This window comes from Bos javanicus, chromosome 10, assembly GCF_032452875.1.
Source record: "Bos javanicus breed banteng chromosome 10, ARS-OSU_banteng_1.0, whole genome shotgun sequence".
Classification (NCBI taxonomy): domain Eukaryota; kingdom Metazoa; phylum Chordata; class Mammalia; order Artiodactyla; family Bovidae; genus Bos; species Bos javanicus.
Genome location: NC_083877.1, coordinates 18,043,433 through 18,057,932, shown reverse-complemented (window position 1 = coordinate 18,057,932; position 14,500 = coordinate 18,043,433). Strand labels below are relative to the sequence as shown.

Below are 14,500 nucleotides of genomic sequence, written 5' to 3'. Positions count from 1 at the left end.
CACCAAGGATTACAGGGATGGACTGCTTGGAATGAGAATTTACTGGAAAACAGGGTGGGGGAAATTACTGCTTCCCTCCACATCCAGAAAGAAAACATTTTTAGCACTAGCCCACATGTTCTCATCACTGAGGAAAAGGGAAATCTTAGCTAACTGCTGCTGGATCCACAAGGCCCACGAGGGACTAAGTGTTTCTATAGGAAAAAGAAAATAATGCATGCCTGGAAGTCAAACCATAAAGAGGGAAAGGAAGTCTCTGGGGCAAGGCCTGATCTTGACCTAGGCCTGATGTAGAGGGCATGAGGCCGAGAAATAAGTCAGGGGACAGGAAGAAAGAACCATACGGTGGTTAAGAGCAGAGGCTTAGAGCCAAACTCCGGTTCAAAGCCCTGTTCTCCAAACTATTAGCTCTGGGCCCCAAGGCTCATTACTTCATCTCTCTGAGTGCAGAGTTCTTGTACTTAAAAAAGAAGGATAATATGGATTACTTTATGCATTATAGTCCCTAGAGGTTTAGCTCAGAGCCTTCAATGCTGCATATGTTTCCTATAGCTGCTCTACAAACTACCACAAACTCGGTGGCTAAAAACAACAGAAATTGATTCTCTCACACTTCTGAAGGCCAGAAGTTCGAGATGAGGGTCAATGGACCGAAATGGAGTTGTTGGCAGGGCTGTGCTCCCTCAGGAATCTCTGAGGAGTCTCTTTTCTGGCCTCTTTTGGCTTCTGGTGGCAGCCAGCTTTCCTTGGCTTGTGGCCCCATCCCTCCCATTTTCAAGAACAGCGCCTTCACCTCTCCTCTGTGTGTCTGGGTATCAAATTTCTGTCTGCCCATCTCTTATAAGGACACTCATGGTTGCATGCAGGGCCCACCAGGATAATCTCCCCATCTCAAGATCCTTCATTATATTTGCAAAGGCTTTTTCATTTCTAAATAAGTTAGCATTTTCAGGCTCTAGGGGACTCCATACCTTTGGGGTGGGTGGGGGGACAGAGCTGTATTCAGCCTGTTACACACTGTAAACCCTCAATAAACATCCACTGTGGCTGCCCTTGTTACAATTAACAGAGATGAGCCAGAAGGGCTATATGCCCAGGGAAGTGCACATAGTTAAGGTAAGAAAGTAAGGACTCGAAATGCTCTTGAGGGGCTGTTAGTACTGAACCATGGAAACCAACAGTGAGGCCATAGCCTCTGCATTCCAAACTCTCTCACAGGTAAATTACCTGCATCCACATTACAGGCTTGGAGTGGGAAGAGTGAAGCGGCTGGGGTCAGGCAATCCTGCGCTCTGATCCGCTCCACCACTTAAAGGAGCAAGACGCTGGGGATCTTTCGACCTCAGTTCAGTGGTCTCAACTGTAAAACAGGGCTGTTTAAGGTTCAAATACACATGTGACTAATGTGGCACATAGCAGGTGCTACAAAAATAATTTCCTTTCCTACAACTAAATCAGCAACGTGTGCAGGAAGCGGGTGGCTAAAGCAGATGACGGTAATGCCACACATACGAGATGTACTCCCCCACCATGCTCACACAAAGGCCTCTCTGACTGCCACCAGGCGAGCATCCAAGGAGAAGCCCTAGGGGTCCCGGATGCAAGGTTGAGATCCCCTTCTGGGACACACATATTGCTGTCAGGCTTTTTCCAGAGCCCATCACCCTTCTCTTCTGGAACCCTGAGTTATGAATGACTTGGAGGGGATTCAATGCAGCATTCTTATGGCAAATGTGATCTTTGTTCTGATAACTAATGAAATACTTCTGACACTTAATGAAATGCCACAAGAAAGGAACAAGGGCTCTTTGGAGCCTTGTCTGCGAGCAGAGTCACTCAAGCTTAAAATCTGGCTCCAATCTCTCCTAACCTACAGGCAGAAGCGTACATACCAGTGGGCCCGGCTCTGTTACAAACGCTCGCACCGAAAAGGGGCTAAGGTTTCAGATTCACAAACCGAAGCATATTAAAACACCGTCTATCTGGTTAGCATCAACAGGTAACTTCATGTCAAACAATTCAGGGACTAAGTGGAAATCCTGCTTTAAAAGGAGGAAAAGAAACAAAACTGTCCTTGCAGGAAGAAAACAAAAAACACTGAAAATATAGAGTCTGCATTTTAAAAACAGATGTACCTGCTTCTCTGCTAACTGCCCAGATTATCAGGGAGATTTTCCAAGGAGAAACACAGACAAGGCCAAAAGCTTTCCCGTCTTTTGCTGGGTGGTTTGCCCCCCTTGGATGTAACAAGACTCCCTAAGTTTCAACAGAGGGTCAGGAAAATGGCATGTGGCTTTGTGAAGTTTAATTAACAGCAAAATTTCCTATCCAGCATCATGAAGGGGCCTACTCAGCTCCAGGGGCCCTTGGGACAGAAATAACATATTGCTCCAGAGTTATTGATGATGAAATGCAAATGGCCTCCAAGAAAGTGAGCAGGAAAGGAGGAGCTAAAAATACAACTGATTCTTACCCATAAGCCAAAGACAATTCCCCGAAGAGGTAGGAAATGGAGGGACAGCCTAGGATCTAGGGCTGATCCTGTCTGTCCTGTTTCGAAACAACAGACCTTTCAAGCAAACACACATACATATACACTCCATGTTCACACGCACGTGCATGCACAGACAAGATGTTACAGAAAAGATACAAGGCTCTAAAAACCCAGGGTGATCTGGTCAGTGATAATAAAATTATCAAGCCATGTTGGTTTTGAATCCTGTCTTGTATTTTTGAAGTACTTTTACAGTTGTTACCTCAACTGACCCTCTCTGCAGGACTGTATGGAAGACAGACGACAAATAATTATGCAGATTTTATAGATTAGATGAAGTGATTCCCCAAGGTCATCCAGTTAGCAAATGATGGCCATGACACAGGAAGAGGGTGTAATGACTCCCAGCCCGGAGCTTCTCCAAGCGAGGAAACACATGCAGATGCCTCCAACAGAAAAGGTCCAGGGGGAGACCAAGAAGAGGGGCTCAGACGTGTGGACGGCACTTTTAAGAAAAACTCACGTGATGGGGCAGAAGTCTGAACGGTGGGTTATGCTGTGGATTCAGAGAGAGGGAGAGCGAGAAAGCCATCACATTCCTGAACATGTTGGAAAACAGGTCTGAGAGCCATGCCTCCCAGCCACCATCCCTCCATCACTGCGGATGGTAGAAGGACGGTGGGAGCATTTAAAAGAGCAACCCAACTGGACCACAACAACACATCAACATCAGGCCAGAGACCTTAATGACTGGATAAAATCCCTTCATTTTATAAACATGTAAACCAAGGCTCAGAGAAATGAGGTGACTTCCCCAAGATCAAAGCGTTAGCGAGAGCTGGGGACTGGACCCTGGACTCTGGACTGGAATACAGAGTTCCTTATTCTATGCCAGCTGCCCTGGGCAACTAATATGTTTAACTTCATTATCACTGTCCTGATTAACACCGCCTGTCCGAAGAAGAGCACATGAGGGCATGATGGGGAATGCATCCTTCTTGTTCTTTGTTCTGCTGAAACCTGTGCTGCTGGATTTCCCATAAACAACCAGGCATGATATGCGGAAGTGGCTGGTGGTTCTGCTAGCAAAGAAACTGTCCTATTACTAGGGTATTCTCAAGACCCCCAAATGCATGTACGTTATGATAGGCTGGCTAATGCTCCCCACCCCACCCCACTCCATCCCAAGATGCCCACATACTAATCCCCAGAACCTGTGAAAAGTAACTTTATGTGGCAAAGGGATTTTTGCAGGTGTGCTAAAGATTTTGAAATGAGGAGATTATTCTGGATTATCTGAGTGGGTGTCATGTAATTACAAGGGTCCTTATAAAAGGAGAAGATCAGTGGATAAGAGTTAGAGAAGGAGATGAGATGACAGAGGCAAGAGGGCTGAGTGACGGGAGGAAAAATCCTCAGGCCAAGGAAGGCAGGCTGACTCCACAAGCTGGAAAAGAGAAGGAAAAAAATCCTCCTCTGAAGCCCCAAGAAGGAAAATAGCCCTTCCAATACCCTTGATTTTAGACTTCTGAGTTCCAGACCGTAAGAGAAAAACTTGTGCTGTTTTTCGTCAACCAAATCTGTGGTCAGTGTTACAGCATCAATAGGAGACTGGAACACCTATTGCAAACCTGGAGGAGCAAGCCCAGGCTCCCAGGCAGCAAACCCTAGCTCCCTAAGCTTTACAGAGAGGGGGCAGGGGGTGGCAGAGCCAAATATTGTGAAAAATCCCAAGGGCATTAAGAGATTTAAACCAACTATACAAAGGAGACATCATCTTGCTTTAAGATGGAAAAGAGTTGGTTTTCCATGTTTACAGGGACTGCCTCTCTCAAAGAAATTCTATTTCAGTCCCCTTAGGACTGCCTGATAACCCCTCCTTGGAAAGGAGCCTGTGGACTTAACCAGTCTCGCCTGCACACACCCTCATATACAGCCTGTGCTCCAGCCCCATCAGACCACTGAGAACTTCCAGAACGTGACAGGCTCACCATGCCCTCGCAGTTTGCTTTTTGGGGAATGACCTCTGCTAAAATCCTTCTTCCTCAAAATTCAGTTCAGTCATCACTGCCTCTGTGATGCTTTCTCTGGCTCCCCAGGCCTCCTTCTGCCCCTCCCTTCCTTCCCCACACCCTGAGTATCCCTCTTAAGAGAGCACTTGGTCAATGTCTGCTTGTCTCCCTCCCCGACCCCACCAGCATGCACTCCTTGAAGTCAAGGAGACTTTGTTCCTCTTGCATCACCAAACCACTGCCATCTCCCATCCATACCAAGTACTTCCCAGCTCTTTCCCACCTGAGTAATGCAAAGTCACCCCACAAGGCAGTACTTCCACCACCAGGTATCTTAATTCTCCAAGAATGGGCTCCACCTCTGTGTTCCTGCAACCCTTCACTCACCCCACAGGCAGGATACTCACTACACTGCATTCTGGTGGTTATCCCTGGGCTGTTTGCTCATTAGGTGTGGAGGTCCTTGAAAACCACACCTCCTTTCCCTGACTATCCCTCTGTATTTAGCACAGGGCCTGGTTCATAACAAATACACCAGGAACGTTGATTGAATTAAAACGAAAATGAAACACAAAACGGTAATGCCCGGGTCATCTCTCTGAATTAAGCCCTGTAATTCAGAGGAAGCCTTTAAAAGCAAATACTTAATGTGAAAACTTTTGCATGGCCAGCTGTTGACCATGGCTAGCTGGTTTCCCCTGTGATCCCACACAGATTTTGGAGTTCACGGTAGAGATGGTTTCAGTGTTACTAGATATTGGGTTGGCCAAAAAGTTTGGATTTTTCCATGTTACAGACAACCCAAACGAATTTTTCGGCCAACCCAAAATGTAACATTATATACAGTCATTATATATGTAAGTTATTACTAAGAGTTTTGGGGTAAATATTGGAGAAATTTTTCATTTTGCATCTCAAACAGAGAAGTATTAGTTTACCAAACTTAGTTTAAGTCATGAGTATTACCTTTAACTTTGAAAAAGGCTCTCTAGAAGGGCAAGTCTGGGAGGAATATGGTAAGTACAGATGAGTTTAATGAGAGTTCTAATTGGGACTATCTAACACTTTACTGCCCAGCCTCTAAATTCATAATGGGAATTAGATTTATAATTTTCTGAGCAAGTACTATGGCCTGGGCAATGCAAATATTATTTCATTTCAAGATTCAACAATCCCACATGATAGGTATTACTATTGCTGCTCTTGTTTTTTGTTTTGTTTTTTTAATTTATTTAATTGGAGGCTAATTACTTTACAATATTGTAGTGGTTTTGCCATACATTGACATGAATCAGCCATGGGTGTACATGTGTGTTTTGGACTCTGTGGGAGAAGGCAAGGGCGGGATGATTTGAGAGCACAGCATTGGAACATGTATCTTATCATATGCTGCTCTTATTTGAAAGATGAAGCCCCTGAGGTTCAGAGGAGTTAAGTACCTTTAGGCTGCTTGGGAGAGCACCAGTCAGTGATGACACGATTTCTAAGGTTTTTTAAAGTGTGAGTGTGTGTGTTTTAATGAGACAAAGATCTGATATGGCAAACAAATGGTAGACTCTTTCCACATAATTCCAGCCAAGTAAATTCTATTTATTCATCAAGGTTGGGTTCAAATTCTATCTGTTCTGTGCAGTATTTCCTGACAGCTCCATCCCACAAGGACTTTCCAATCTTCCTGAACTCTGGTCACATCTTTACTGTTTTCTGGCCCTTTCAGTGCTCTGTGGGTTTCCTCTCATCCCCAGTCTCAGTGTCAGGCCCACAAGGACAAGGACCATGGCTTCCAACTTTTTTGAACCCCTCTGGTGCCCAGGACTACATGCAAGGATTTCCCCGGCAAGAGAGCTAAACACTGCAAGGAAGAGAAGCAGTTCTTTTAAATCTCGACTACCAAACCTCACGCACTTTTCAAGACATGTCTCTAGCCTCCACTTAGCTTTTCTGGGCCACACCTGCTGGAAACGAGAAGCCTCACTTTTAAAACGCCCGTTTGAAAAATACTCATTTCAGCTGTGGTACATATACACAATGGAGTATTACTCAGCCATTAAAAAGATTACATTTGAATCAGTTCTAATGAGGTGGATGAAACTGGAGCCTATTATACAGAATGAAGTAAGCCAGAAAGAAAACACCAATACAGTATATTAACACATATATATGGAATTTAGAAAGATGGTAACGATAACCCTGTATGCGAGACAGCAAAATAGCTACACATGTATAGAACAGTCTTTTGGACTCTGTGGGAGAGGGTGAGGGTGGGATGAATTGGGAGAATGGCATTGAAACATGTATAATATCATATAAGAAACAAATTGCCAGTCCAGGTTTGATGCAGGATACAGGATGCTTGGGGCTGGTACACTGGGATGACCCAGAGGGATGGTACAGGGAGGGAGGAGGGAGGGGGTTCAGGATGGGGAACACGTGTACACCCGTGGCAGATTCATGTTGATGTATGGCAAAACCAATACAATATTGTAAAGTTAAAAAAAAAGCCACTAAAAAAAAAGTATATTCAATAAAAAATTACATAAAAATTTTATACAAAGTAAAATGAGCCAGAAGCAAAAAAAAAAAAAAGGAAAGAAAAGTACTCATTTCAGAGACAAGAGCTTTAGTTCTGGACTCTGACAAATCTACTGAGAATTCTGGTTCTGTTGCTTCTGAAGTGGGTGACCTTGATGGAGTCACTTCATTCCTCAGAGTCTCAGTTTCCTCATTTGTAAAATGTGAGTCTTTGCAACCTCCTCATAGGGCCATGTGAGCTGTAAACATTGGGTTGACCAAAAAGTTCATTTGGGCTTCTCGGTACCACCTTATGGAAAAGCCTGAACAAACTTTTTGGCCAAGCCAGTATTACAGTGCATTTGACATAGCACGTGTACATATGAAAGCTCCAAAATGGTAGCCATCACCATTACCATGACTATTTCAACACACTGCCTTGTCCAGAAGGCATTTACACTCATGTGTTTTCCAACTTTCTAGAGCAGTGGTTCTCAAACTCTGGAGCACACTGAAATCATTTAAAATCAAGCTACACAGGTCACAGCACAGACCTACAGATAGAATCCTCATTACGCAAGGGAGAGAGTGGGGGTTGGGCAACTCCACTTTTTTTTTTAGAACTTCTTTATGCTATTTTTTATTTTTTAAATTAATTTTTATTGGAGTATAGTTGCTTTACAATGTTGTGCTAGTTCCTACGGCAAAGTGCATCTGCTATACATACAGCCCCTCTCTTTTGGGTTTCCTTCCCATTTAGGTCACCACAGAGCACTGATTACAGTTCTCTGGGCTATACAGTCGGTTCTCATTAATTACCTATTTATACATATGGGCAACCCCACTTTTAACAAACCTCCCCACCCCACTGCAAGTGATTCCAGGTGCTCACCAAACCTGGAAAGTTCTGCTGGACAATACTGATTCCTAAATGACTTACCACGGAACCTGGAGGTTCCAAAGAGATACTTCCAGATCAGTGGTTCCCAACCTTGGCTGGATTGACATTATATAGATATCCGAGCATAACCCTCTGAGATCCAGATGTTCATCTGGGATGTAACCAGAGTGTCAAGACTTCTAAAAGATGGGCAAAGGATTCTTATGGTCAACAGAGGTTGAAAACCATTGCTGCATTTGGATCTAGACCCTGGATTTCTACAGCAAGGCCTCTGAGGCTTCAACCAGAGCAGCTCAGCTTTTGTCTGTGTGACAAACTGAGCCTCTACCTAAGACTGATTTTGCAGACAGGATTCTTACGCTTCAAAAAAGAGTTAAGTTTGGTATGGCAGAAAACAACACGACATTGTAAAGCAATTATCCTCCAACTAAAAATAAACTTAAAAAAAAAGTTAAAGTGGAGTCTGTCATACAGAAGGAGAAAAACAAGTATCATATATTAACGCATATATATGGAGTCCAGAAAAATGGTACAGATGAACCTATTCACGGGAGAGGAATGGAGAGGCAGCTGTAGAAAATGGACTCGTGGACACAGCGGGGGAAGGAGAGAGAGTAGTGCTCACATATATACACGACCATGCGTAAACCGACAGCTAGTGGGAAGCTGTTCTATAACAGAGAGCTCAGCTCAGTGCACTGTGATGACCCAGCAGGGCGAGATGGCACGGGGAGGCTCAAGGAGGGAATATATGTATATTACAGCTGACTCACATTATTATACCGCAGAAATAAACACAACATTGTAAAGAAATTGTTCTCCAATTAAAAAAAATTTTTTTAAAGAATACAAAAAAAAAGTTACACTTGCAAACAGCTGCTCTAACTGTCAGTAAGAACCTGGAGCATCCCTAATCTGGTTTTTATACCTTTGTGTCTGTCTGGGGCCTTACAACATATTAGATGCTTAATAAATATTTGTTAGAAGGTTGTATCATTTTGTTTTATTTGTCAGCTGGCTCCAGTTAGGTTTTCAGTTGGCCAGCATAACAACCTAACAGTTTCTTAAACATCTAAACCCCCAATGGCCTCTGCTTCAAACCTTGAACCTGAAACAGAGAGTTAGGCAAACAGCCATCCAGAGAACACACTGACATCTCTTCTGGGGTCACATATGCTATGCAAGTTCCTAATGACTAATAAGTATAAGCAAATGTGATTTTCGTCAGCTAGGAAGAGCTCGACATTTGTCAGCAGTGTGGGTCTTCCAGGCTAATATTTGGATTGTTTCATCTGAAACTGTCAAATTACAAAAGCATGATAGAAACTTGTAGGAACTTCATAGTAAACAGTAATTGGCCCCTTGTCAATAAGTTAGAAGGAAAAAAAATTCCTGCTGCCAAAACGCATGGGCTGGAATGCCTGCAGCCCAGGCCTGCAGCCAACTGGAGCCTGTTCCCCAGGCAGCTCTCCTGGGTTCTCAACCACAGAGGCTTGAAGAGAAGTCCCTAGTACTTCAGGGATCTGGGAGTCAGTTCAGTTCAGTTCAGTTCAGTGGCTCAGTTGTGTCCGACTCTTTGCGACCCCATGAATTGCAGGACGCCAGGCCTCCCTGTCCATCACCAACTCCCGGAGTTCACCCAAACTCATGTCCATTGAGTCGGTGATGCCATCCAGCCATGTCATCCTCTGTCATCCCCTTCTCCTCTTGCCCACAATCCCTCCCAGCATCAGAGTCTTTTCCAATGAGTCAACTCTTCACATGAGGTGGCCAAAGTATTGGAATTTCAGTTTCGCATCAGTCCTTCCAAAGAACACCCAGGACTGATCTCCTTTAGAATGGTTGTATCTGGTTGGATCTCCTTGCAGTCCAAGGGACTCTCAAGAGTCTTCTCTAACACCACAGTTCAAAAGCATCAATTCTTCTGTACTCAGATTTCTTCACAGTCCAACTCTCACATCCATACATGACCACTGGAAACACCATAGCCTTAACTAGACGGACCTTTGTTGGCAAAGTAACGTCTCTGCTTTTGAATATGCTATCTAGGTTGGTCATAACTTTCCTTCCAAGGAGTAAGCGTCTTTTAATTTCATGGCTGCAATCACCATCTGCAGTGATTTTGAAGTCTCCAAAAATAAAGTCTGACACTGTTTCCACTGTTTTCCCATGAAGTGATGGGACCAGATATCATGATCTTAGTTTTCTGAATGTTGAGCTTTAAGCCAACTTTTTCACTCTCCTCCTTCACTTTCATCAAGAGGCTTTTTAGTTCCTCTTCACTTTCTGTCATAAGGGTGGTGTCATCTGCATATCTGAGGTTGGAGTCAGTAGCACCTTCAAATCTCAGCTTTCTCATGGCTCTAGGAATCTGAGCAATCACTTAAACCTCTTCAGACCTTAGATCCTCATGTGTAACAACACTGCATCACATCCTTAGAGCCAGGACTGCCTGAGTTCCAATCCTGACTCTTCACAGACTAGCTGTGTGACCTTGGGCAGGTTACGCCCCTTCTCTGGGCCTCTGTTCCCTCACCTCTAAAATGAGGATGATATTAGTACCTATCTCATAGGGTTGTCCGTGAAAAGAGACAAGAACAGTGGCTGGTACAGAACAGGCATTCCATAAGCTGTTACAAATCTGCAATTTTGAAACCATGCGTTTGGAAAACCAACTTTTTGTCTTTCCTTTACTTTTTGCATTTTTCTGCTTGGTACCAAAACTCTTTGGGCAGCAAGCCTCGCCTTAACTGACATAGGCATTTTATGGTCTTTTTTCCCTTCCCTGCTGATGTGAACATTTGGAGGTTTCACTGCAGCAATAGTAATGTGTTTGCTGATGGGGTGCTGCCCCATGCCATGGAAGGAATGCCATTAACATGTGAAATATGCCCTGAATCACCTTGCTAAACTCTGAACAGTTCTCAATTCTAAAATGCCCACTGCCATAAGCATTTCAGATAAGGGACTGGAGAGCTATGTTATTATGGGGTTGTGGTCAGGATGAAGAGAGATAACACAAACCAAACCCTTGGCTTTAGAAGCAGCAGCCTCTCAGTCCCAGAGTGATACTGGGGGGTCCTCAGGTCTATATGCAGGAACAGAGAAAGAAGGAAGCACTTTCTCCCAGGTGATCTCTCTTTTACTCTCCCACTGGCAGGCCTGCCAGGCCTCCAAACTCTCCCTTCTATCAGCTCAAATTTGGTTTATCAATTCAGGATTCGGCCAAAGCATCTTCTCTGTGAAATGGCCCTTTCTATCCAAAATCCTAACAACCAAGTCAAGAAAGACCTGTGCAGGTAAGGGTGGCTGGGTTGTAACTCCGCTCTATTTCTAGGTGGCTGGCAGCTGAGAAGGCCTTAGGCAGTGTTAACTACAGTGGGGAAGGGTGGCCATCGATGCTAATATCTGAACTGCAAGTGACAAGAGGGGCCAGGCAGCCCATCTTATACACTTGCACCCTCCCTGAACTGGGCATTAATTTGGTTTAATGACTAAACTAAGTATTTCTTAAGCACAGCCCGAATTCCCAGGTGGCTCAGATGGTGAAGAATCTGCCTGCAATGTAGGAGATCCAGGTTCGATCCCTGGGTTAGGAAGATACCCTGGAGAAGGAAATGCTACCCACTCCAGTATTCTTGCCTGGAGAATTTCATGGACAGAGGATCCCATACAGTCCCTGGGATCAAAAAGAGTCCGACACAACTGAACGACAAAGACTTTCACTTTCTTTAAGCCCAGTGAGCACACCTTATACTTGCTATTCTTCCTGTAAATGTTTGTTGTTTATCACTTTCATTCTCTGACAGAGGACGAGACGGTGGGATGGCAGAACTGACTCAATGGACATGAGTTTTAGCAAACTCCAGGAGACAGTGAAGGACAGGGAAGCCTGGTGTGCTGTGGTCCACCGGGTCTTAGTCAGAAAGGACTATACAGCTGAACAAAAAATTGCTTTCATAGGAATATTCTCTCAGAATTTATCATGAACCTTGGATGCCCAACAAATGCTGCAGAATGGATACTGAATAATCTGTGAATGTTGGTCGACTAATTCACTAACAAGTTTTCCTCAGCATCTGTATTCCTACCTTGCCATGGGCATTGCCTATTTTGGCTTATTTACGCTAGCCTAGCCACCTAAGGCTTTGGAGAGTTATACAACTATTCTGATACCACTACGCCATTTCTAGAGTTTACATTTTGTTGACTCTAAAAAATATCTAGATCTAATTATAATATGTCTAATTAATTAGACATATTCTCACAGTTGTGAGTTCACCCAAAATACTTTGGAGAAACTTTCTAGAAAAATTCATAGAATCCTGAAATCTATAGGCTGGGAGCAAGTTAGACTCCAGACACCGATCCTGTTCAGGGATTCCAAACTCATGTCAGCTCTTGGCTTTAAAAAGCCCCTTGTTTTGTGTTCTTAGCTCAAATCCACACAGCCTGCGGCCAGGATTCTCCCTTTCCCCCAGCACTAGAGGAGCATGAGGAAGGATATCTCCTCGCTCCAGGTAGCTTTTTCAGTCCTCCGCAGGGCCTCCCTAAAGTTGAGCTTAAGGACATTCTTAAACTCAGCTTCACTTTGAAGACTATTCAGAATCACAGAGTGGGTGGGAGTGGCCTCAACGCTTTAAAAGGCTGCAAAATAAATCAAAGGATGGAAGGAGATCCGAGGAGCCAAGAACTCCTCCCCACCTGGCAGAAGCAAAGCGTTAACCACGCGATCTAGGATGGAGTGGCGAGCGCGGCACATCCCAGCAGGTACAGGGACGATAGCGGGAGGGCGCGCGGGGGTCGGGAGGGCAGGTACCTTCTCTCCGCCGTGGGTTCGCGGCCCCGGGCCTGCGGGTGTCGGCTGCCTCGCAGCGCCGGGCCCTGGCGACTGGAGTTGAGGCCGGCAGGGGCGCGTGTCTCCTCGCGGCTCCGGTGCAGTGGCACCGATGTGCGTACGGCTGACACCACGTGGCCCGCGAAGGCGCGCGCGGGGGCTCCGGGCCGCGGTCCCCCGCGTGTGCGGTACGAGCTGGGCAGGCAGGGCCGGGTCTGCTCCATCACGCCGCCGCTGCAGCTGCGCGAGCAGGCGGACCAGGGGCCCCAGGAGCCCCACACGCCCGGGGCGCCGCCACCGCCGTCCTCCGGAGCGCCCTCGGCCACAGCCATCCGCTGCGGGACCTGTGGAGACAGAGGCCCGTTAGGGGACTGCAATACCCGCTCCTGCTTAACCCGCATAGGCCGTGGATAACCCAAAAGGCTTATCCATTAGGTATAAGTTGGCACAGGGCCTGTGTTAAAATCTGAAAACAAAATAGAACCCAGTTGGGTTATACTCGTCTTCATACAGACGAAGTAATAAAATAGAATGAACATATATCTACACACATACATACATATATATATATATAAAGGAAGAGACATACAAAGGCACAACTGTATATGTATACATATTTTATATATATTTTATATTTATATAATCATTTTTATATATTATATATATATATATATATTTTTTTTTTTTAATAAAGGAAGGGACACACAAAGGCACAAGTACATAGGGCTCACCTGTGTGACCCTGGCTTTGGGGACCATGGCCTTGGAGAGCACAATGCACTGCTCTCACATCTTAACTGAGGCTTACCCCTCAGGTCCTTGGGGTCCAGGCTAGAAGGACAGGGCTTCCCTCAAGTCGGTGAGGAGGCCAGGGCACAGTGTCTCCATGCAGTAAAGGCAACACGGTATCAGGGTTTAGAGGCCCTGCTCCAGAAGCAGATGCCCCTATCACACCCCTGCCACTTCTACCAGTGCGACCAGAAAGTTTCTGAAGCTCTCTGTGTCCTACAGAGGGATGGTACCTACCTACCTCACAAGGCTCTAAGAAGATTTAAGTTAGGATATCTACACACACAGCAGAGAGCAGGCACTAAATACGTGCTTGGTAAAACCATAATGATCATCTTTTCTGCTTCCGTGGTGAATCAGGAGAGATTAAAAATGTCAGAAAGTTAAAGTTCTATCCTGAAGGTGATTCGACATTCCCATGCATTTAACTGGCCCTTTCACAGAGAGCTATCATGCCAAGCAGAGTGCTGAGCATGGGTACCCTTCTGTTCATGATGCAGACAGGCCTTGAGTACCAGATGTATACCAGTGTTGAGCTAGGACCTGAGAACAAGGAGAGAAGCACCCCAGGTTGCATAAATGGACTGGACCTAGCAGCAAAGAGCTTTATGCAGCTAAGACAAGACTAGAGGAGTCTCCCGGGGAACCGGCTGCCTGGCTGGGTAGGGTATGGGTTGAGAAGTCCTCAGAGGAGGAATCACGGTAAAATAGCTGTAATTATTCTGGTATCCACTTGGTGCCAGATAGCACATGTAATTTCTAGTTCTCTCGGCAGCCCTGGTTACAAACATTCTCGCCTTTCAGAGATGAAGTTTCCCACCCAAGGATCAGAGCCTGTGGCCTGCCTTGGTCATGTGGTTGCAGCAGAGGTTGGACTCGAGTCTCCTCACGCCCCAATATAGGCAGTTCCAGCACTGCCTGCTCTCTCTCCAGCAAACTGCTCTTGAGCTTCTGGAT

General features: G+C 45.3%; 1 protein-coding gene across 2 annotated transcripts in view; it reads right to left on the bottom strand.

The window, feature by feature from the left end:
• Window positions 1-14,500, bottom strand: part of THSD4 (thrombospondin type 1 domain containing 4) — a 675,283-nt gene that overhangs the window by 558,799 nt on the left and 101,984 nt on the right. For both annotated transcript variants that reach the window (XM_061430240.1, XM_061430239.1), the window contains exon 4: window positions 12,738-13,099. In XM_061430240.1, the coding sequence (XP_061286224.1) occupies window positions 12,738-13,099 (362 nt within the window). The remainder of the gene's footprint in view (window positions 1-12,737; window positions 13,100-14,500) is intronic.